The sequence below is a fragment of the Schistocerca gregaria genome, chromosome 3 (assembly GCF_023897955.1).
Source record: "Schistocerca gregaria isolate iqSchGreg1 chromosome 3, iqSchGreg1.2, whole genome shotgun sequence".
Taxonomy (NCBI): domain Eukaryota; kingdom Metazoa; phylum Arthropoda; class Insecta; order Orthoptera; family Acrididae; genus Schistocerca; species Schistocerca gregaria.
Window position 1 is genome coordinate 723,359,343 of NC_064922.1, and position 25,047 is coordinate 723,384,389.

A 25,047-nucleotide genomic window follows, 5' to 3' on the forward strand; every position below is an offset into this window, starting at 1 on the left:
AGAATGAAGTAACTTCACATGAATAAATAAGAATACTAACTATTAGCTTTGATGAAAACATTGGGACAAAGGTGTTGCCATCTGTCAGTACATGACACTTTTTGAAGTATTGCAGGAACAGACAATAGAGAAACAAGAAGTTGAGACGACGTAACTGGAAACTTTCACGGTTCTCACAATTTCAAACACTATTGAAGCAATAGACATAGTTAAGCATCATGCTTGGAGTTTCAAAGTCAACAGAAGTGATTAACACTTTGGCTATTATGGGAAAACTACATTAAAATTGGGACAAATGAAAATTAAACTATTGATATTATTTTCATTTTGGCTGGAGTCACAGCCATGGTAAATTTTTTGAATGGCATTGCCACCACTTGACTAATATTTTTTACTTTGTTATACAATCTAGATTTCAGCCTTAGGCCATTTTCAAGTATGAAGATTCACATGTCAAGGGGAATCAGACTTGTGAAATGCAAGTCCTTATCAGAAAAAGCATATCTGGTCATATAAACCAGATCTGTAGACAGCAAAAAATAGTTTTATAGTAGTTTTATTTTATTTTCTCCCACACTCATTCTTTGTCAGAATCTTATTTTTGACAGATTATTTGTTGTCATGCATATTCAATATTTTGCATAATTCAGTATTTATTTTCACTCTTTTTGACAAATTAAATGTTTTTTTTGCACGTGAGTCAGGTTTTTTGTCAGTGAATATTTGGAAGTATGGTAACCATATTTGGGATATATGGGAACTCATTATGCCACACTTCCTGCCATGCTACATCAATAAGTTATAATTCAAAAGTGCCTTCTCAAAATCACATTCACAATATCAAACAGACTCTTAAAATTGTGTTACTATACAAGAAGCAGAAACATGTTAAATACATCTACATTGTTTAAGATCAATATATTGTACATATGCACTTCTGGCATCAATCAACTGTAATGCAGGAGTCAGATGATGCAAAAAAAATCTATGTTCAAAATAGCGGGTAGTTATAATTAAAGTTTTCCTATTTTACGCATTACAATACACACTAATTACCATACGAGTACCAAACTTCGTAGAATTAATGTCAAGGACATGGGGAAGAGAAATATTGCAGAATCAATTCAATTGGAACACTTTTTAATGTGTTGATACAGTACACTATACCATTATATATGGGTACCATTTGGCTACAAAAGGGGATCAATATGGCACCCATCACTGCCCAGTGGAGGAGCACATTCTGCATAGCAGAATGAAGCATGTCCATAGGTATGCTGGCTACCTCTCCTGATATGCTGTGCTTCAGATCTGCACATGTGTGAATGTTTCCCTGGTAAACTGTCTTTCAGGTATCCCACAACCAGAAATCGAAGGGAAAGAGGTCAGGTGATCATACCAGCCATGCATTTGGAAACAATTGGCTGATAATTCAATGGTTTCCAAATGTGTTTCTGAGAAGCAGGTGAACTTCACTACCAATGGGCCCCCATCTTGCATGATAACTTTAGTTCAGTGCATTTCTCTCCTGTAGGCCGGGTACGACATGCTGGCAAAGTGTATCATGTTCATCATTGGCCCATTCTTTTTTTGAACAGACTGACACTCAAGGACCAATGGTGTGCAATGTGACTGACCAACATTACTGTGATATTACCTTTGCTGTGGGCACAGGAGTTTATGTTTCACTGTGTGCAGTTGTGCTTATTAATGTGTGAGCTATTGTTAGAGTAACAACAGCTACAGCTTCGGAGCTAATATGAATGCTGCTTTCTGTTGTACATTCCTGTGGACCACATATCCATCCACTACAGGTAACTGGTTGTTTCCATTATTTTAGATATTGCTCCACGTTTAAAAAGGGTTTGCGGTCACTCAGCCCTGCCGATCATCCTTAACAGTTCAATTTCAACCATTTCTATGTATCATATCATTAGGAAATGGTCTGTGGAGTTCAAATGTATCACTTTCTACTGAGCAGCACCTGAAAGGGCAAGAAAGTATAAAAATATGATGAGGTGACCTAGCAGTACGTAAATAGTCCAAGAATTCATGGAACGTAATGCATGAACAGTCGACAGCTGTTCTCTTTAAGGTGCGTGATAGTTGAGCTGTGTAATGCAAGCCAACAGGAAAAGTTGTCTGAAGACCTGGTTAGCAATGTGGTGAGGAGAAAAACTGTCTCTACATCCATATCAGTGATATTTATGATTGTCTCCCTATACAGCAGGAGCACTACCACACTAACTGGTTATCACTTCAAGCTGAGGGGGAGAAGTGATTTTTCATTATGATTATTTGTATACTTTTATTATTTATAAATGGAGACAGCATCTTGAGTTCAAACACTGGTAACTATTTTTCTGTTGACACCATAATACCTTACCACAAATGTGTGGAAGTGAGTAATGCAGACAAGATGATCATAAGAGCTAAATCTCAGTTCATACACGTGTTCCTTCATGCTTTAATATTACAAAGCAAATGCACATTCCATTAGTTAGGTACGAAGTTAACTGTAACTCTCCAGCATCCACCCAGGTCATGTCTCCCAATTTGTCCACAATATTCTTCGAAGTACCTTCGATGTATAAATGTCTAACTTCTACCATGAGTTGCTGCTTAACCACAACTATGTGGGCTGCCAGAAGACCATGAAGTGGGAATCCCACTGTGGCTGATACTTATTAAAACAGGATCAATGAACAGAGCTTGGCCACCAAATTGCTCCCCCTAGTCCATCTGTTGGGAAATAACATCACATCCTGAAGTCTATTCAATTTGTAGAATTTCTACGAAAACTTTGCCTCAATGATAGCAACCTGCTGGTGAGCTTTGACAGTGTTTATCTTCATCCAGGTACTATTGCCGGAACCTGTGGAACTGACAAGCAAGAAATTCAAGACTGACAAGATGAGACTTGCAGTTTGTGCTCTCCTTGTATTATTTCCTGTTCAATGGAAATTAATGGACACTTACATCATGAGTGTCCTCTGTCACTGACAGTGATTACTTTGTCCATGGAAGATTTCATGGATAAGACACTGCTGCATTCTAAACTACTGCCGAGCTGTTCCTACCATTATGTGAAAGTAGTCATTTGGCCACATGGATAGAACAGCTTAGGTGAATTTCTCAATCACTAGAACTCATTAAACCCTAAATTACAGTTTATCATGGAGACAATACAATGGCATCCTCATTTCTTGATGTACCAGCAGAATGAAAACCAGATGGCAACATGGCACACCAAAGAAAGCCTACACACTGATCTGCATCTACAAATCTGCAATAACCACTCAAACTCTCAGCATGAAGGTATTTTACACTCTTGGTCACAGGGCACTGATTTATCTGCAATCACAACAGCCTCAAAGCTGAAACACCGTGAGGCATCACACATCCTATTTATCAGCAATATCTCCAGCAAAGCCAGCCAAATATTTCACCATTGATGTCTTTTGTCTGCTCCCTCAGGCCTTGACAGTATGGTTTAGTTCTCACCATGCTGAGATGTCAAATGAACCTCAACGGTCCAACACTCTCAACTTGCAATACGGCAAGCAACAAGATAACATGACTAATGTTTCTGTTTCAGTTGCAATCATAAGCTCTTCTAAAGAGGATTTATTGAGACTTATTATTTAAAGCTCAAGGAACTGAAAAGGAAGTACTGGATGCACCCATACAATGTTATAAATATACCGAAGTTCAGCTGTGGTTTCTCGTGAGGTCTCGGCACAAATTTCACGAATTCTAAAAATTAAATATAGACTGTTCCCACTTCATGGAGCAACTAGTTTCAGCTGCTTTGACAAAGCAGGACACATTTAACTTGCTGTTTCTCGTGAGAGGCTACTCATTATGATATGATAAGTTCTTTACTGTATATGAATTCATCCAGTGTTGTACATACATAAATAAATAATGATTACAAATTAATAAAGCTAGCATAGTGATTTTACTATTGTTAAATTGTGCAAAATAGTACGATATAGCTTTAGGAGTATTCAGAAAAACACTATTTGAAGTGACGTCAGTCACCATCTATGGCGTAGAGTGGGTCCTGAACTCTAGGGAGTAGACAAGTCTCTTAGAAAAACCCCAATCTGTTGTACTTTGCTTTGTACAGTTACTCATTCAGAAGTAGTAGGAATTATCTTTCGTATCTCCTTTACACGTTTCAAAGTTTTCTGGAATCGGGAAGCATCGACAAAGTAACACAGAACATCTAGATAGCATCAGCTGATGACTTCTGTTGTCTACCCATTTCCAGCTTCACCTTTTACTGGCAGCATACAAACACGAGAACTCTACACACTGCATATCAAACCATCACACATGGCAGTAGCCTCGTGGCAACATCTGACAAACCCATCACTAACAACCTCCAATTAGTGTCAATTTCTTGAGAATGGGAGGAGTTATTTGTCTCCTTCAATCACAATTTAATGTGTTACCTATATTTTGTACACAGCAAAGTGTGACCTAAGCAATGTGTGACCTAAAACAAATTGCTGAGCAACTACATTCTTCACTGCAAACTTTTGAAAACACACTTACTGGTTCACTTATTTGCAAAGTATCACAGTAACTGTGGGCAAAAGTGAAAAGTAAACCAGTTCAGTATCACACTGATATGGGACTAAACTAAAGACTGAATTTCATTAAAAGAATAGTTTCCTTAGAACCTGATGAGAAAGCCAGCACAACAGAGCACACACACTGATCTAAAAACGTGTGGTTTTTTAATTTTATGTGAAAAGAAAGCTTTACTGAGAAAATATGTAGAAGAACAGGTGTACTTTTACTTCATTTACATAGAAAAAATTTTAGGCACAACTGGTGACATGTTATTCGTATGATGCAGTTTAGTGAAGCAACAAGTACTCCTAGCTGCATCAGAGGATATGGCACGAGTTCTGTAGTCGTATGTGAAACTATTAAGTTGCTTCAACTACTTTCCTATGCAATTCACCAATGCAGGTTGCATCTGCCTAATTTTGAGTTGCATTGTGTATCATATTGCCTTACTGATAAATGCACCACCTAGGTTCAAGAAAGGATGATCTAGGTCTTTAAAACCAGTGGTCTACTGAAGCCTCTTGTCAGCACAGCAAGGCGTACAATGGGGAATCCATACACACAGTTATGAGAGGTACCATGAACATGGACACCACACCAAAATATGCCATACCATCAGCCAGGATCAAACACAGTATACTAACTTGTCATGCTAAGTGAGGCATGGTGCCTTTATATAGCTCCTGTCTGGATCCTGTGTATCAGAAGTAACTAATTCGTGCACAGAGACAAATTATCTGAAGCGGGTTCATTATTTCTGTTCAATAGTGGTAAAAAATATGGAGATAAGTGATGCAAGGAGACACTGTATAAAGTGGTAACTATGTATTATAAAATGTTTGTAAATATTTGCTGTGTGTGAAATGTGTTTCACAAATTTTCTCCTGTTGAGTTTAAAGTGAAGAACAAGTGAGTTTTGATTTGAATAGCAACTAGCTCTTTATAGAAACTAATTTGCTATTTTAAAGGAAATAAATTCCTGAATAACTTTTCTAGTGGATTTGCTCTTGCTGATTAAATTATATAAACACCACACTGTAAATTTACTTTCACTTTAGGTCACATTAATACAAAATGCAAAATTTGTAAATAATTCCTTGTAAAATAAGCAATTGTGTATTAGGATGTATGTGAAGAAAGTAATCAGACAGAATCATGGTTTCAGGGACAACGTTTCATGTAAATCCTGGAAAGACGTATGTAGAGAATGGTGGAATGTTATGGACACTACAATGCAAAGACGGCATAATCAGAAACGTTCAAAATCTATGTGATGACTAGTAATGTGCTTGTGCTAATGTAGGATAAAATACCATTATTAAATGGAAGGACATAGATCACAGTACCTTTAAATAAAAAAGTGAAAAGCTATCTTCAAAAGACTTTCATGAAAGTTATTAAAATGTTGAAAATTTATATCAATTTTGTTAAGTAAGAAATTATTTTTATAAAGAAATTAAAAGATTAGGCTAGGTTACTCAGACTGTTAAGTCCAGAGTAAGAAATTTTTAATTTTAGTTAACAAGAAAGAATTTTTGGAAGATTTAAAATTTGAAGCCAGGATCGATAATTTTGTATAAATCGAAAATTTTCAGAAAAACTTTAGTCATAGCAGGTGTGAGGCATGGAGGCCTTATATCACCAGCGTAGAGCCTATGTATCTGGAGAAGTGCACAGTGACAGAGGGCATGAAGCACGTTCAGTTTAGAACACAGTTTTAGTTTTCATCCACCAGAGTACAGTAGCAGACAAAGAATGTTTTTGTTAATTGTTCTGTTTATTTCTTTAAGGCTTTTTAGTTTAAGCTTTTACAGTTTTGTATGTTTTTAGTAGTGTGAATGATGAGTGAATGTGGTCTAAAGTAAATACTTACATCATTGTTCTACTGAAAAACATTGTACGAACTAGCGAGATAAATTTTTACGACTGTGTGAATGCAAAAAGGGAATTTAACATGTTAAGTAAGTTTATGGTAAAAGGAAAGCTAATTTGAGTGCAAATGAAAATAATAATGTAGAGTACAAATAAAGTATCAAAGTTAAATACTTATTTCAGGAAAAGTACAGTTCTAAAGTGAGTTGTTTGTTGATCGATTAGTCATGAAAAGACCAGAGTAACAAGGGAAAATAGTATTTTTATATTGGCCTTAAAGAAAATTGACCAACCAGAACTGAGTATTCATCGCACGGCTTCTCTGAGACCTAGAATGCTTACAGCAGTCTAGAGTAGTCAGAGCCCAGCCTTTCAATGATTCGGTCATGTGTATTATGAGCTCCAAAGGAAGTTATATTTTGCCAGTTTTAGTTGTGCTACATGCCTCTAAAGTGCTTTGAAGCGAAGGCACTTATTCTTGTGTGTGTGTTTTTTTAGAAAATGTGGATTTTTTAAGTAATTTTGTGCATGAGAAGAGACAATAATACTACATGGCATATTGAGCAGGTAAGTAACGAAAAACTTGAGTGCATTTAACACCAATAAACTGTGTGGCGAGCATTTTGATTTAAGAACAATCTATGTTTAGTTGCTGGTCGTATTTCAGGAAATACATTACCATGAACTTGTTTATGTAAATGAAAGAGTTTGTGTACGACTAATGGGATTAGCATGGGTTGGCAGTGAACTTCTAGTAACCAACATCAGAATATACTGAAGTTTTGCCAGTATTTCCACTTTTCATTCAAAATTAAGACCTTTTCCCAATTTTTAGAATATTCATGTTGTATGCAGCCCGGTAATAACTCAGAAACGAACCATGGTGCCACATATGGATTACAAAAACTAGGATTGTTAACCTATATCTCCTCCTGGGATTGTGTGATTGTAGTAGTCAATGAAATCAGTATGTGATATGGTCTAACAAAGATTGTGGCCTGCAACTTAGGTGAGGAACTCTTTACAAAGCCAAGAAAAATCCAAAGTTCCCATACAGTGATGTCTGCAGTCGGCAACAATACCGTTAAGACTGAGGGGTAACAGTTTGCACCACATCTCATCATATCCATAATCCACAGTGACAGTTGGATTGACACCCACAGGAGTGATGTGATGTGATGGAGGGTAGCAGTGAACATCTGAGGTTCGTTCTGCAAGTCATGGCAACTAATATATCTCACGCAAACATTTGCCATCACCTGAACAGGTATGAATACATTTAAAAGCCAACAGATTGTAACAACATGTGAGGATGGCTTAGTACCGGCATCTGAAAATGTGTGAGCTTGGTCATGCTACAAAATTGATGTCAGGGGAGTGGAACAGCAAGCCTGTGTGAAAACTGTCACTCAGAAGTGCTACTCAGTGTCTTGTGAAACTGCAAGCAGCAGTGGGTGATAATGCAGGCATGCAGCAACAACAGCTCTCCAGTAAGTGGGCAGCCCACACCTGTCCCTACTGACCTGCCCATGGTTGTTATTGAACAGTGTTTAATGTAATCTATGTTGGACTGTGCAGAAATTAATGCCACAGGCAGGTATGTCTAGAGTAACAATGTTAGGCATGACTAATGTGCACAGTTAAGTGTTCAAAATGGGTACCACAACAGTTAACAGAGGTGCAGAAGTTTAAGCGATAGTAGACCAGCCACAGCAATGTGAGCCAGATTAGAATGACATGCTCAATCACATTACTGCAATTAATGAAACCAGGGCACAAGCATATGAACCAGAGTGGAAAGCCTAATACACAGAACTGCATTATCCAGGTACGCAATGATGAGAAGGTGTGTATTCTGGCCCAAGACAGCCAGTATTCTGGCCTGTCACCTTGTTACAGACAGCCACACCATCAGTGCCCAGTACCCTCAATTTTGTGCTGCACCTTCTGTGACACACACTTCAAAAACATGTGGTAGTCTCAGATAATGCAATCATACTTCACGGTAATACAGCCCACACTGCAGAACTCAAGCATTGTTTACAGTGGTGGGAATAGGTCATCCGTCCCCACCCAACTGATCCCCCGACATCAGTCTATGATTTTGACCTCATTCTATAATTGAAGACACTGTCACGTGGGAGACACTTAGCAAACAAGACATATCCTCACAGCATTCCAACACGTGACACATTGATGGCAATGTCAATGGCACATAACACCTTCCCCATCATACTGGATGGGAGAGATTTCAGACTACAGTGACCCTGTACTGAAATACTGTTTTATGTTGGCATTTAAATACACACTGCCTTATGGTTCAATCCACATCATGGAATTCCCATGGCATGTTCCCAAGATATGCCATAGTTGGTATGAGTCATGGAATGACTTTCATATATAGGTCACTCACCCAAACACAGCAGTCAGGAAACATCTGAAAATGGCAACTAGATAATTTGAGAGACCAAGTGGACACATGAGAATTCAGAAACTAGAAATATGCCAGGACATCAAACTTCACATTCAAAGGTAATCATTTCATCCCTCTAGCACAATAGTGTAGCATGGTCTTTAAGTTTTAAACCATTTATTTTATCTCTAACTAGCTTGTTATAATGGGAAAGAGGAGAGAGCAGTGGTGCATGAACTACGAATCTACTGCAATGATCTATTAACTTTCGTAACATTTTCTTCCATCATTTCAGATATGCAGTTCAAGATGTTACCAGTTTTGCTTTGCCTTGGAAGACAAACACAGGTATCTGTGTCATCAATTCCTCCGAGTAAACTGACAGCCAAGGTGTATATCCAGTGTTTCACAAACCTGATTCATATCCAAATGCCCATCCCGAGCCAGATTTATCTATTCAGTATTTTTTTACTGGCAGAAAGTGCAAATAATCCTATGAAATTTGAACTACTTTGCTGTTTTTTCTGCAACTATGTTAATAGCTAAAATGATTGTGTGTGTCAAAGTTACCAGCCCAATAGCAAAATAACCTCACCTCAACAGATAGTTTCCTCTTATCCTGGTGTGAGTGACCTGCCCCACCTTTTAGCCTTCCAACATATCCTCTCCCAAACAAAGGAACAACCAGTTCCTCAAGTTAGGTAGTGTGTCATATGTATAATTAAATACAACAGGAACATTATCTACCAGCTGAGCACAGTCAGCTGCAGAGTGAAAATTTATTTAGCAGACAATCCTAAGCTTTGACTAAACCATTTATCTGAAGTATCCTTTCTTCCACAAGTTCTGTAACTATGCAAAGAAACATTTGCGAATATTCGGTAAAGTAGGGCAGGTACTGGTGAAAGTAAACCAATTAGATCAAGTCATGAGACACCTGGACAGCTCAGCCAGGAGAGCATATGCCTGTGAAAGGCAAATGTCCTACACTAGTTCCATTTTAACATTTCATCTGCCAGAAAGTTTCAATAGAAACTAATGGAGAAGGCAAAAAACACAAAATATAATAAGCTATATTACAATGGTGAGTGGTGCTACTCTAAAAGCACAGCATATATGAAAGCTGTAACAGAAGACTTCTTTAAAACTTAATACACCTTAATAAATTTGTAGTTAACAGAAAAATTATGTAGTACACCACTATGCGCCTTATCTTTTACAACCCATATGCAATATATACAGTGAGGCACCATATGCTATATACACAATCAGGTACTGAATTTGTCAGCTTTCTTCTGACATTGATTCTTTACCGTGTCTTTCCATTGGTGTAATACTTTGCAATTTGTCATAGTAGCATCTCCTTTACAGATGCTAATCACTTTTCGAGAACCTAACAAATACTCGAAATGAGAGAATTATTTCAATGACCAAACATTTAGTGGGCGGTCAGTAGAACAAGAACACATCAAATAAAAGGTTTCCAGACACAGGGAGGCTTCACAACTTTGAGACCATCTGAAGAGAAGTTGGGATCCATGAATAATCTAAGTCAAGTCTTCCATTTTGGAGACCATGTGATTTATATATGTATTAAGGAATTCCTCATAGAACAATTAAGTCTAAAGATTTAATCCCTACCCCCAAAAACAGCTTGCATTTAAAAACAAACACATCCTAATACTTCTCTATTACAAAAATTAGATAATACAGGCACCAACAGCAAATCCACTTTTAAGTGATGTTGCATTCTTCACCAGTCAATGACAAACCTTACTACAATCTCAAATATTTGCTCTTTACCAATGCAGTAAAACGGACAGGGTTAAATGAAATATAGAAGGTTATTAGGAAGTACCACAAACTTCTGCAGCATGCTAGTTAATTACACTAATATTTAACTATACTAATGCAGGAACTTCTCTGCACTAGAACTATGTACATTCATTACAATAAATGTAGACCACCACTTAGAGTATACACTGCAGTAAAAGGGTAGACTGAGAAGAATATTTTTGATAAAATAAGAATATTAAGAACCCAATGATGGGAAGTTTGACTGATTAACAGGTTCTCATTTTCTTCATTCTCTCACAAATTTATGTACTTACACATAGTATTGGTTTATAAAACAAGCCTGACAAATTCTCTAAGCCAAACATGAAGACAGGAAATCTATGATTTAGGAACAAATGAGGATGAAGGTATTTTCAATGCCAGCTTTATGACATTTGCCACTGAAAGAGCCAACATTTGGGAAGATGTACTGCTCTAAAAGAACTTCATATTAGACAAACTGTACCAATTCAGTTTGTTTATAGTCAAAATGCATTCCTTATACAGTTTCGTCATATACAGAATTTAATTCAAAATGTTGTGTACCTATTTACATGTGAAGTCTTTCACACACTGAAAAACCTATTAGTGACCCACGAATACTAATTTGTATACTCAAACAAGGTCTTCAGTGGTAGTGTAAAGGCCATATAAATTTCTCAAGTTGGGCTATACAAAATCTTAAGAAAGAGATGTCACAACTGAAGCCCACAGCAGGCCTGATATGTTTGAACAAAAATAAGCTATCAAATCATGTGATCTAATTTATAGCACTTTTCAATCTACCCTTGATGTGAGTACCAAGAAGTTAGTTATACTCCCAGTTCACATACTGGAAACAATTTTAGGTTTTATTACATTCAATTTACACCACCACCACCACCACCACCACCACCACCACCACCACCACCACCACAATCAAAAAGGAAAGCTTCAGTGCCATGAGGCATAAAATATACCTCAAAATTATATGCGTATGAAGTAGAAAGCTTTGTGATGCATGCCCAGGCAAATAGCAACAGTTACCGTATCTCGCACCTTGGTCTTTATTGCTGGCAGGTTCTCTATCCTGTATTTGAACAGGCATAACTAACTCACTCTGTGGTTTTGTTATTGTGCGATGATCTGGATGCAAACCGATGTTAGGAACAACTGCACCTGGAAGACCTGTCATAGTACTCATCGCACTGTATGACGACGGGTACTGTGGCAATGATGGACCCATTGGCCCAAGCACAGGATGGGAGAACCCTTGTGTTTGGTATGCAGCTGATGACAAGCTTGATGGCACTGACAACTGAAAAATAAGATTTGAATGAAAATATTAAAATAGCGTGAAGATTTTTCATTTTTATTCCAACATATTTTCATTTAACTGCACTGTAACAAATACAGTAACATGTATCCAATGTTCATATGTGTATCACTGGATCTGTAAGAAACTGTTGTTCAAATATGTACTCCATTACACTAGAAAACTAAACTATTTTAATTTTAAGCAATGCCAGTAACAGTTCAAAATGTTTACCATTATAAAAAGTGGACTACACAGATGAAAATGTTTTAATAACAACGAAACAATTTGGGAATAAAGTTTTGTGCAGTATATTCCATGAAAGTTTTCCTCTGAATATAACTCAAAATTATTTGATACTTTAACTTTCATATTACAAATATTAAATTTAACCCCAGAAAATCTAAGGATGCTTTTTCCTCACATATTCTCACATGTGTACAAAGGAAAGTTGCACAATTGCAAATTATATGTTTGTACATAAGTGACAAATGCTAGAAAATAAGCTAAGTTTAATACATGATCCTGTACAGTTGTTTGCCTGAGGGCCTACTAATGTTACTAGGCTTGCAGCCTGATGAACCACAGAAAACATTCCTGCCAGCTCAAGGCACATGTTTGCAGGCTATCTGTGACATTTATTATAGCACAGTTCATGTCATGCAGTCTAGTTTTAAACATCTTCCTCACTATACAATCTCAGATTGTGTCTAGAGTGCGTGGTTTTGTTTGCTAAATTACCCATGGAAGAAATAAATTTTAGTCTAGGTCCCAATAGTCTCAAATCTTTCACCACACTGTTTGATAATCAGAAAGCTAACTGACTAGCTGAGACATTAAGTGTTATGAATGTAAGTGTATACATTAATGGATGTTCATGTTGCAGCACATCCTGCATCATTTTACGGTGACTTATTATCCCACCACAATACAGGTTTCAGGCAGTGGAGACTAAAGGGGAGCCTGATTACTACTGTCACATACTTAGACCCTCCTGGAGAGGTGAGGGTTAAGAATCAGTGATCATTTTGTGTGATGTCACCCCATTCAGAGGTAAGTATCAAAGCCTGAAACTATATCCATGTACACACAAAACCTGTTCTGATGTATCAAGCGGGAAAGCGCTGGCAGACAGGCACAATGAACAAAACACACACACACACACACACACACACACACACACACACACACACACACACACGTACACAGACACATGATGTCTACTTGTGTCGTATGTGCAGACAGGTGTGCGCGTGCGCGCGTTTACACCTGTCCTTTTCCCCCCTAAGGGAAGTCTTTCCGCTCCCGGGATTGGAATGACTCCTTACCCTCTCCCTTAAAACCCACATCCTTTTGTCTTTCCCTTTCCTTCCCTCTTTCCTGAAGAAGCAACCATCAGTTGCTAAAGCTAGTAATTCTGTGTGTGTGTGTATGTTTTGTTCATTGTGCCTGTCTGCCGGCACTTTCCCACTAGGTAAGTCTTGGAATCTTTGTTTTTAATATATTTTTCCCATATGTAAGTTTATATATATATCAGTATTATTATTTCTTAGTTTACAAGTAGAAACTTGTCAGCTGGGAATCATTTCCCACAAGGCTCTTAACTGCTGTGTGAATTATTACAGGTTTAAGTTCAGTGGCGAGAGTAAAGTAGCTGTTGGTAATTCTATTGGGTAACTCCTGCACACATTTGGCGTGGGAGGGTGACTAAAGCAGAGAAAACCCATATCAAATTCGATGTGAGAAAATACCACTTCATAAAGGGATCATTGTGAATCTGCCTAATTCATGTAGCGTCCAGGGATCTGGCACTATTGGGTTACCATCACATTTTCCCTTTATTTCTTTTCCTTCTAGATTTTTAGCTTCAGTTGGTAATAATCTAACATCTGCAAAGGTGCCTGGAAACGAAGATGAAGGAAATTCTAAAGCTCACTGACAATGCCTCCTGCCATCACTGGCTGTTTTAAGAATTAGGATGACTGGTTTATAATGTATCTGAGGGATGGAAGGCAGGGAGGCAGATCAGAGAGCAATCTGTCCTGCTCCATACTACTGTGCCTAGGTAAGTGTGTCCAAGGTACTCACGGCAGAGGAGGTAAAGGGGAGAACAACTTCATTCCCCATAGTATATGTTGGAAAGACAACTGAGGCCCAATGCTGAGGCAGAGCACAAGTATGTATTGTGGGTGCAGATTTGGTCATAGCTAATTGCCAGACATTTGTTATCAGTACAGATTTAAGTGTTCATCTAGAGCTTTGAAGAATGTTCAACAGTCTTTAAAGTTCTGTACTTCTGCAATTGGCTCCCTTTTAAATTATCTTTCATGTCGACACATAACAAATGACCTTCCCCACCACTAACAGAACAGTTTCCACATGGAGCATTCTTGGGTAATTGTCAGCCACTATCTCCAGCAATCCTCTTTGATACTGCATGACTTAACAGAAACACACAATTGTGACAGTACATACAGGATTTTTTGTTTTGGTTTTGGGGCACAAAACTGCTATGGTCATTAGCAACCGGTCTGTGACTTAGGAAACGGTAAAAAACAAAAATGGAAACCAACAGCAATGGGAACTGAAGTAAAAAAATTGGAGAAACAAAGCAGAAGGAAAGCTTAAAATTCACTACAGAAAGGGGTTTGGTTGTCCCCAAAAAGAGCTTCAAATGACTGACATCTCACTGGCACTAATAAAATCGAGAACGCAATCAGCCGAGTGCGTGTCATCTGCTAAAATGGACGATATATCAGGCGACAGCTGTAGACAGGCGTGTAACGGAGTAAAATAGGGGCACTCTATTAAAAGGTGTCTTACCGTCCACAGCTGAGAGCAGTGGGGACAGAGTAGGGGAGGATCGCCACTTAAAAGATGATGGTTAAAGACACAGTGCCCTATCCGGAGTCTAGTAAAAATTACCTCCTCCCGACGACACGTTCGGGAGGAAGAGATCCAAGCACAGGGAAGAGCTTTCACGTTCCACAAATTATTATTGGGAAGTGTCGACCAATGTGAGTGCCATAAAAGAGCAACACGACGACATAAAACATTCCGTAGATCGGCGAAGGAAATCGTGTGAATAGCTGGCCAAAGAAGAAACTGCAGCCTTGGCTGCTATATTGGCCACCTCATTTCCAGTTACCAACGTGTCCTGAAATCCAGAGGAATGCCACCGAGACGCCCCCCAAGTGGAGCAAGTGCAGGCAGTCCTGAATCCGGTGGACTAGAGGGTGGACAGGGTAGAGAGCTTGGAGACTGAGGAGAGAGCCGAGAGAATCTGAACAGATAACATACTGTATCCGCTGATGGCAGCTGATGTATTGGACAGCCTGGAGAACAGCGTAAAGCTCCGCAGTATAAACCTAACACTGGTCGGGAAGCCGAAATCGATTTGGGGTGTTACCAACAATACAGGGACTCCCTATACCTAACGATGTTTTCGAGCCATCAGTGTCAATAAATGTAGCTTCCTTCATTTGTGCACATAGAGCAGCAAATGCCCGACAAACAAGAGAAGGGGTACCATCCTTGGGAAACTGACAAAGGTCACAGAGCAGGCAGATCTGGGGACGGAGCCAAGGCAGTGCTGTACCCCAAGTTGTCAAGCTGGTTTTAGGAAAGTTGAAGGAAAGAGAATGGAGCAATTGACGGAAACGGACTCCCAGTGGTAGTAGGGAGGAAGGGCAGCCTGCATACCCTACATCCAAGGAGGCGTCGAGAAAATGTCACGAGCCGGATTAGCAGGCATGGAAGACAGATTGCTAGTATAACAACTCGGTAGGACTGCTCGCCGATTGGACAATGGAGGTTCAGCAGTCTCAGCATATAGGCTTTCCACAGGGCTGGTGTAAAAAGCTCCAGACAACGTATTCCACGGTGGTGGATAGAATCAAGACGCCGAAGAATAGACGGCCGAGCAGAGTAGTAAACTATGTTTCCACAGTCCAATTTCGAGTGCACTAAGGCGCAATAGAGGTGGAGAAGGACCACTAGGTCTGCTCCCCAGGAGGTACCATTCAGGACACAGAGGGTGTTGAGGGATCTCAGACAGCGAGCCGAAAGATAGGAAACTTGGGAGAACTAGCACAGTTCTGTCAAACATAAGACCAAGAATTTAGCGACGTCTGCAAATGGAAGGTTGACAGTGCCTACATGGAAGGAAGGCGGAAGAAACTCCATACGACGCCAAAAATTAACACCAACGGTCTTACTCGGAGAAAAGCGGAATCCGGTTTCGATGCTCGAGAGTGGAGGTGATCGAGACATCCTTGAAGATGTCATTCAAAGAGGCTGGTCCGTTGAGAGCTGTAGTAGATCGCAAAATTGTCCACAAAGAGGGAGCCTGAGACATCAGGACGGAGACAATCCACAATTGGATCTATGGCAATGGCAAACAGTACAACACTTAACACAGAGCCCTTGGGTACCCCGTTTTCTTGGGAGAAGGTACACGAGAGATTAGTGTTCATCCGCACTTAGAATGTGCGCTCTGCCATAAATTCGTGAAGGAAAAGGGGCAGCCAAGCTCCAAAGGCCCGAGAGAACAGTGAACGGAGGATGCCCGTCCTCCAGCAAGTATCGTATGCTCTCTCCAGATCAAAAAATATTGCTACTGTTTGGCATTTCCGGAGAGAATTGTTAATGATATAAGTGGAGAGAGCAACAAGATGGTCAACTGCAGAATGATGCTTTCGGAAACCGCATTGGGCAGGTATTAAAAGATTGCGGGACTCCAGCCACCAAGCTGTACGGCAATTAACCATACGCTCCAAAACCTTCATACACTACTGGTGAGAGAAATAGGGCAATAGCTAGAGGGGAGATGTTTGTCCTTTCCAGGTTTCGAAACAGGAACGATAGCTCCCTGCCATCGTTTGGGAAAAGTACTGTCGGTCCAAATTCGATTATAAAGGCAAAGGAGGTAACGCAGACTATGGGTTGATACATGCAGCAACATTTGGATGTTGATACCATCCCGTCCTGGGGTGGAGGAGCGAGAAGAGAGTGCATGTTGGAGTTCCCGCATGGAGAAAACAGTATTGAAGTTTTCGCGATTTTGAGAGGAGAAGGCAAGAGGTTGCACTTCCACTGCACATTTCTTCGGGAGAAACGCTGGCGGGTTATTTGAAGAGCTCAAAATTTCTGCAAAGTGTTGACCCAATGAGTTAGAAATTGCAACGGGATCCACTAAATTATCATGCGCGACAGACCAGGGAGAAACTAGGCGCGCCAGATAACCGTCGAATCAGACTCCGAACTTTTGAGGAGGGAGTGAAGGTGTTAAATGAGCTAGTGAAGAAGTCCCAGCTAGCATTCTTGCTATTGCTGATGATGTGACGGCATCCCGCACAGAACTGCTTATAGCAGATACAGTTGGCCAGAGGAGGATGGTGTCTGAAAACGCAAAGAGCATGTCGCCACTCACATATTGCGTCATGGCACACCTCGTTCCACCAAGGAACTGGGGAGCGCCAGGGCAATTCGGAGGTGCGAGGTACTGAACGTTCCGCTGCTATAAGAATATCTTTTGTAATATGACTGACCTCATTGTCGACGCTAGGAAAGTGACGTCATCGAATTTCACTAGAGACTAAAAAAGTGTCCAATCGGCTTGGGCAAACTTCCAGGTCTCGGGTGCATATATGGCAGTTGTGGCTGCAATCAAAGGACACATGGAAAGTGGTCAATCTAGTGTGCATCAGCAAGAGCGGGTGTGTATCAGCAAGAGCGAACCATTCGAAGCACCAAGCTAGCCAAACAGCACCGACAGAAAGGCCCAAATGAGAGAAATTTTTCATGGAGGCAGACAAAAATGTAGAGTCCCAATGTTGAGGCAAAAAAGATCCTCTTGATGAAAGACCTCTATCAATAGTGAGCGGCGCAGACAAGGATGCAAAGATCCCCAAAGCGGTTGGTGGGCAATGAAGTCCCCAACCAGCAAATGGGGGTGGAAGCTGACCAAGAAGATGAAGGAGATCAGCTTGTGACATTGGCGTGGACGATAGAATGTAGACAGTACAACCAGAGAAGATGTATCCAGAAAGGGAAAGACTGACAGCGACAGCTTGGAAGGAAGTGTTTAATGGGATTGGGTGATAATGGAGAGTATTATGGAGAAGAATCGCGAGTCCCATGTGCTGGAGTGCCTTCAACAGAGGGGAGATCAAATCTGACTGACTGAAAATGGGGGAAAACAAAGCAGTCATGGAGACGCAGCTTTGTTTCCTGAAGACAGAAGATGACCAGCGAGTAGGATCGTAAGAGGATTGACAATTCATCCCGATTGGCTCGAATGCTGCAGTTATTCTAATGGATAATGGACATAGTGTGGACAGAAAATGGGAGAATGTGACCAAGGTTGCCCTCAACAACTGCTCAGAGTTTGCGACCGACAGTGTGGAACGGCATTCAGCCAAAGGCAGAAGATCCTGATCCATAGGTTGTTCGGGAGTCGCTCCTGCCACCAGCGATTGGCCGGTTGATCGGCCACAAGCAGTGCGCCTTGGCAACACAGAAGTCACCCAAGGGCGGTTACCGCCAAGCAGTGCTGTAGACAAGACACACCATGGCGGAGGGAGAGAGGAACTGGTTTTCTTATTAGCCTTTTTGGAAACAGAACATCGATATGAAGGAGGAACCAATGGTTGTGAAGTTGGGGTATGTAAAAAAATCTTCACGAGTAGGCTCTTTTTTGGAACTCCGGGTGTCTGATTTTGGGGCTAGAGATTTAGCAGAAACTGATGAAGGGTGAGCTATGGAGTGAGCAGGTGAGAGTGGGGAGGTTGAACGGGCAATCTTTGTGCTGGCCCATCTGACAACTGTGGCTCTAAAGGTGAGATCACAACTCTCAGTGGCTCCCTCTTTGTTGGCCGAGGAGGGGCAATAAAAGTGCTGTATTTACCTGTGTGAGGCACAGTGGGCTTTTGACTGGCGAATAACTTTCAAGCAGCAAAGGTCGACACCTTTTCCTTCACTCTGATTTCCTGAATGAGCCGTTCGTCTTTAAAAATGGGGCAGTCTCCAGAGGAAGCAGCGTGGTCATCCACACAGTTGATGCAATGAGGGGATGGAGGTGGACAAGCACCCCCATGGGCTTCCTTGCCACATGTAACGCATTTGGCCGGATTGGAACAGGACTGCTGGTATGATTAAACCGCTGACAACGATAGCAACGCGTAGGGTTTGGGATGTAAGGGCGAACGTAAATTATCTCATAGCCCGCATTTATGTTCGATGAGAGTTGATCTATGTCAAATGTCAAAAAGACAGTAAGGGTTGGAACGATGTTCTTGTCCACCCTTTTCACGACTCCAACAGCCATGACACCCTGGTCAGAAAGGTAGTTTTGAATTTCCTCATCGGACAATCCGTCGAGAGAGCATGTATAAACAACCCCATATGATGAATTTAAAGTGCGGTGCGCTTCCACCAGGACAGGGAAGGTGTGAAGCAGTGAAGTACACAACAATTTTTGTGCCTGGAGGGCACTTACTGTTTCTAACAACAAGGTGCCATTTTGTAATTGGGAACAAGACTTTACAGGACCTGCAATTCCGTCGACACCTTTCTGAGTAATGGAAGGGTTGACCGTGGAGAAGTCATGACCTCCTTCAGACCAAGAAACAACAAGGAACTGTGGCAATGTTGGAAGAACTGTCTGTGACAGACTCATTGAACTTACACTTGTGAGCAGACATAGTAGATGATAAGGAAACCATTGCGGAAGTATCCCCATGATTACCAGTGTCTCTGATAGCGCGCTCCTTCCTTGTGGGGGGCCCTCTCTCAGGGCACTCCCACCTTAGGTGATTGTTCACACCTCAGGTCACATCTCCCAAGAAACGGATGGAGGGACCAATTGGCACTTTCGGAAGATATCAGCTTGGGTGATCACCACTCCCTGGGCCTGGCCGTTACCAGGGGGTACGTACGTGTCCTACCTGTCTACCCGCGGCAGGGAATTACGCGTTACCCCGTCACCGGCTACGCATGGGAGTGCGTGGGTTGGCCTTCAGACACGCACAGGGAGGAAAAAAGAAAACGGGGAAAAAAGAAAGGGAAAGGAAAGAAGAGGTCTAACACTGCAGCAGAGGAAAGCGTAAAGAGAAAGGGTAATTAAAAGAGAAGGACAAAGGCAGGACAAAGACTTGGCAGCTGAGAAAGTGAAGAGACTTTTTTTACATTTTCGAGCGTCCGTCTCCGGACGTAGGCACAAAACATACTCCAAGAGGGGGAGAAAGGGAAGGAAAGAGGCAGAGGGAAGGGGGGGGGGGGGGCCAAGATGGGGATGGGGGACGGATACGGAAAAGGAAGGTATGCAGCCTGGAAAGGAAGGAGGGCCACATTAGCTCAGGGTCTCGTGCTCGCTACGCACATATCCACAGAAGAGTTGTGGACCCCCTGGGGGGAACAGCAATGGTGATTAAGTGTGTCAAGCACACGGCTACATTTAAGCTAATGGTTCAAACACTTAGCTGATGTGATGGTTTTGGTTTAATTCAATGTCTTCATCAATTTTTGTTTTTCCTGAGTGAACACAAACAATGATCTCTCTAGCATGTTGGAAAACATGCTTGACTATCTTTTATCCTGACAACAATTTCAATTTTTTGGTGAGTCTACTTCCTATTACCCATTTGATTTTTTGACTGATGAAATTACCAGAAATTATATAAATATTGTATTGTACATTTAATTTTCTTTCCTTTAAAAGATCTTGCACAAAGTACTGGGGAGGATTGCAATCCATCATATATGCAAACTACATATATTTTGCTCCTATTTTGGGAGGTTAACATTTTTGGAAGTCCTGTATTTTTCTCAATTCTGTGTTTTCTACGGCTGGACCCCACGAAAACATGAAATAGGGGTTTCACTGTATGTCGTGTCAGGCTGTGTATCTAAGACAAAGGCACAAACATGAAGCATCAACTCGTCTTCTGTCTGTCTACTCCAAACTGATGAAAACATTCGGTAAAACAGTCAGTGTGGAAAGTGTTAACACATAATTTACTTTGGCAGGATTTGGGGGAGTGGGCAGGAGCTCCTGTGAGCACAAAGTTTATCCCCAGAGGTGGCGTTGCTTATGCTTATAATGCATGGAAGTCCAAGTAATTATTAAAGGCACTACAATCATGGTGCACTGAACTACTACATTGAAAACTAACAAAAATGCCAAACTGCCTGGGCAAGCCATCCATTTCACAGCACACTGAACTCTCCTCCCCAGCTCTTCAGGGAAGAGAACCCAACAGTTAACATAACTTCAAACACACATTACACTGGTGTCTGCATCAGCAAGGATGGTGGGCAGGTCTCCAGCCACAGCCAGCTCCACAGGAGCAAACTATCCCACCACCAGGGGAGGCAAATCTTTTTGGGGCAGCAAAATGCTGAATTTTAAAACAGTTTCATAACAATTAACAAGACAATGAACCTTTTTACATAACCAAAAAAGTTTGAAAGTAAGTTGGAAATATGAATTATTCATGAAATCTAGAGTGTTTTATATACAGTCGTGAAACAATGTCTAATTGTTGGATTTGATCACGTTTTGTGGGTTGTGCAAAATAGCAAAGCTTACCAGCAGCAGCCTTGATAAAGTCTTTAATGCCTCCGAATTTTTACTCTGTTCTGAATATCGTTTGAGGCATTGTATGTCATGCATATTACTTGGGGGCCATTTTGGGCCAAGTGGTCTAATTCTGGAAAAGTTCCCACACAAACATCATGGATTTTGCTGAAATTTGACAATTCACACATTTCACAGACATTAGTAAAGTTTTACTTTTGCTAGTTTAATACCCCCCCCCCCCCCTATGAACCATGGACCTTGCCACTGGTGGGGAGGCTTGCGTGCCTCAGCGATACAGATAGCTGTACCGTAGGTGCCACCACAACGGAGGGGTATCTGTTGAGAGGCCAGACAAACATGTGGTTCAGCTGTATGATTAAATGATGGCATCCTCTTGGGTAAAATATTCCAGATGTAAAAAAATCCCCCATTCCGATCTCCGGGCAGGGACTACTCAAGAGGATGTAGTTATCAGGAGTAAGAAAACTGGGGTTCTACGGATCGGAGCGTGCAATGTCAGATCCCTTAATTGGGCAAGTAGGTTAGAAAATTTAAAAAGGGAAATGGATAGGTTAAAGTTAGATATAGTGAGAATTAGTGAAGTTCGGTGGCAGGAGGAACAAGACTTCAGGTCATGTGACTGCAGGGTTATAAATACAAAATCAAATAGGGGTAATGCAGGAGTCAGTTTAATAACGAATAGGAAATTAGGAATGCGGGTAAGCTACTACAAACAACATAGTGAACGCATTGTGGCCAAGATACACAAAGCCCACGCCTAATACAGTCGTACAAGTTTATATGCCAACTACCTCTGCAGATGAAAAAGAAATTGAAGAAATGTATGATTAAATAAAAGAAATTATTCAGATAGTGAAGGGTGACGAAAGTTTAATAGTCATGGGTGACGAATTCGGTAGTAGGAAAAGGGAAAGAAGGAAACGTAGTAGGTGAATATGGACTGGGCCAAAGAAATGAAAGAGGAAGCCGCCTGGTAGAATTTTGCACAGAGCACAACTTAATCATAGGAAACACTTGGTTCAAGAATCATAAAAGAAGGCTGTATACATGGAAGAAGCCTGGAGATACTGACAGGTTTCAGATAGATTTATATAATGGTATGAAAGATTTAGGAACCAGGTTTTAAATTGTAAGACATTTCCTGGGGCAGATGTTGACTGACCACAATCTGTTTGTTATGACCTGTAGATTAAAACTGAAGAAACTGCAAAAAGGTGGGAATTTAAGAAGATGGGACCTGGATAAACTTAAAGAACCAGAGGTTGTACGGAGTTTCAAGAAGAGCATAAGGGAGCAATTGACAGGAATGGGGGAAAGAAATACAGTAGAAGACGAATGGGTTGCTCTGAGACATGAAGTAGTGAAGGCTGCAGAGGATCAAGTAGGTAAAAAGACGAGAGCTAGTAGAAATCCTTGGGAAACAGAAGAAATATTGAATTTAATTGATGAAAGGAGAAAATATAAAATGCAGTAAATGAAGCAGGCAAAAAGGAATACAAACGTCTCAAAAATGAGATCGACAGGAAGTGCAAAATGGCTACGCAGGGATGGCTAGAGGACAAATGTAAGGATGTAGAGGCTTATCTCACTAGGGGTAAGATAGTGACTGCCTACAGGAAAATTAGACCTTTGGAGAGAAAAGAACCACTTGTATGAACATAAAGAGCTCAGATGGAAACCCAGTTCTAACCAAAGAACAGAAAGCAGAAAGGTGGAAGCAGTACAGAGGGTCTATACAAGGGCAATGTACTTGAGGACAATATTATGGAAATGGAAGAGGATGTAGATGAAGATGAAATGGGAGATACGATACTGCGTGAAGAATTTGACAGAGCACTGAAAGACCTGAGTAGAAACAAGGCCCCCGAGTAGAAAACATTCCATTGGAACTACTGACGGCCTTGGGAGAGCCAGTCCTGACAAAACTCTACCATCTGGTGAGCACGATGTATGAGACAGGCGAAATACCCTCAGACTTCAAGAAGAATATAATAATTACAATCCCAAAGAAAGCAGGTGTTGACAGATGTGAAAATTACCGAACTATCAGTTTAATAAGTCACAGCTGCAAAATACTAACGCGAATTCTTCACAGACGCATGGAAAAACTAGTAGAAGCTGACCTCGAGGAAGATCAGTGAATTCCGTAGAAATGGTGGAACACGTGAGGCAATACTGACCCTACGACTTATCTTAGTAGCTAGATTAGGGAAGGGCAAACCTATGTTTCTAGCATTTGTATACTTAGAGAAAGCTTTTGACAATGTTGACTGGAATACTCTTAAATTCTGAAGGTGGCAGTGGTAAAATACAGGAAGCAAAAGGCTATTTACAATTTGTACAGAAACCAGATGGCAGTTATAAGAGTCGAGGGACATGAAAGGGAAGCAGTGGTTGGGAAGGGGGAGAGACAGGGCTGTAGTCTATCCCCAATGTTATTCCATCTGTATATTGAGCAAGCAGTGAAGGAAACAAAAGTAAAAATCGGAGTAGGTATTAAAGGCCATGGAGAAGAAATATAAACTTTGAGGTTCGACGATGACATCGTAATTCTGTCAGACAGCAAAGGACTTGGAAGAGCAGTTGAACGGAATGGATAGTGTCTTTAAAGGAGGATATAAGATGACCATCAACAAAAGCAAAACGAGGATAATGGAATGTAGTCGAATTAAGTCGGATGATGCTGAGGGAATTAGATTAGGAAGTGAGACACTTAAGTAGTAAAGGAGTTTTGCTATTTGGGGAGCAAAGTAACTGATGATGGTCGAAGTAGAGAGGATATAAAATGTAGACTGGCAATGGCAAGGAAAGCGTTTCTGAAGAAGAGAAGTTTGTTAACATCGAGTATAGATTTAAGTGTCAGGAAGTTGTTTCTGAAAGTATTTGTATGGAGTGTAGCCATGTATGGAAGTGAATCATGGACGATAAATAGTTTGGACAAGAAGAGAATAGAAGCTTTCGAAATGTGGTGCTACAGAAGAATGCTGAAGATTAGATGGGTAGATCACATAACTAATGAGGAAGTATTGAATCGGATTGGGGAGAAGTAGTTTGTGGCACAACTTGACCAGAAGAAGGGATCGGTTGGTGGGACATGTTGTGAGGCATCAAGGGATCACCCATTTAGTATTGGAGGGCAGCATGGAGGGTAAAAATCCTAGAGGGAGACCAGGAGATGACTACACTAAGCAGATTCAGAAGGATGTAGGCTGCAGTAGGTACTGGGAGATGAAGCTTGCACAGGATAGAGTAGCATGGAGAGCTGCATCAAACCAGTCTCAGGACTGAAGACCGCAACAACAACAACAACAACAACAACAACAACAACAACAGTTTAATACCTGCAGGGCTATTGCAATTTGTTTCACCCCTTAATTCTATTTTCCGTAACTCAGAATTTTCTCTTTGCACTCTTCAGCAAAATATATTTTCAGAGTGATTTGCATA

General features: G+C 40.8%; 1 protein-coding gene across 9 annotated transcripts in view; it reads right to left on the minus strand.

Moving 5' to 3' along the window:
• The window catches only part of LOC126356123 (protein LSM14 homolog A), a 99,437-nt gene that overhangs the window by 63,411 nt on the left and 10,979 nt on the right, over nucleotides 1–25,047 (minus strand). For 6 of the 9 annotated variants that reach the window (XM_050006831.1, XM_050006829.1, XM_050006828.1 and 3 more), the window contains exon 3: nucleotides 11,804–12,002. In XM_050006831.1, coding sequence (XP_049862788.1) covers nucleotides 11,804–12,002 — 199 coding nt within the window. Of the gene's footprint in view, nucleotides 1–11,743; nucleotides 12,003–25,047 lie in introns of all 9 variants that reach the window. The other 3 variants (XM_050006822.1, XM_050006824.1, XM_050006823.1) reach the window with 1 other exon arrangement.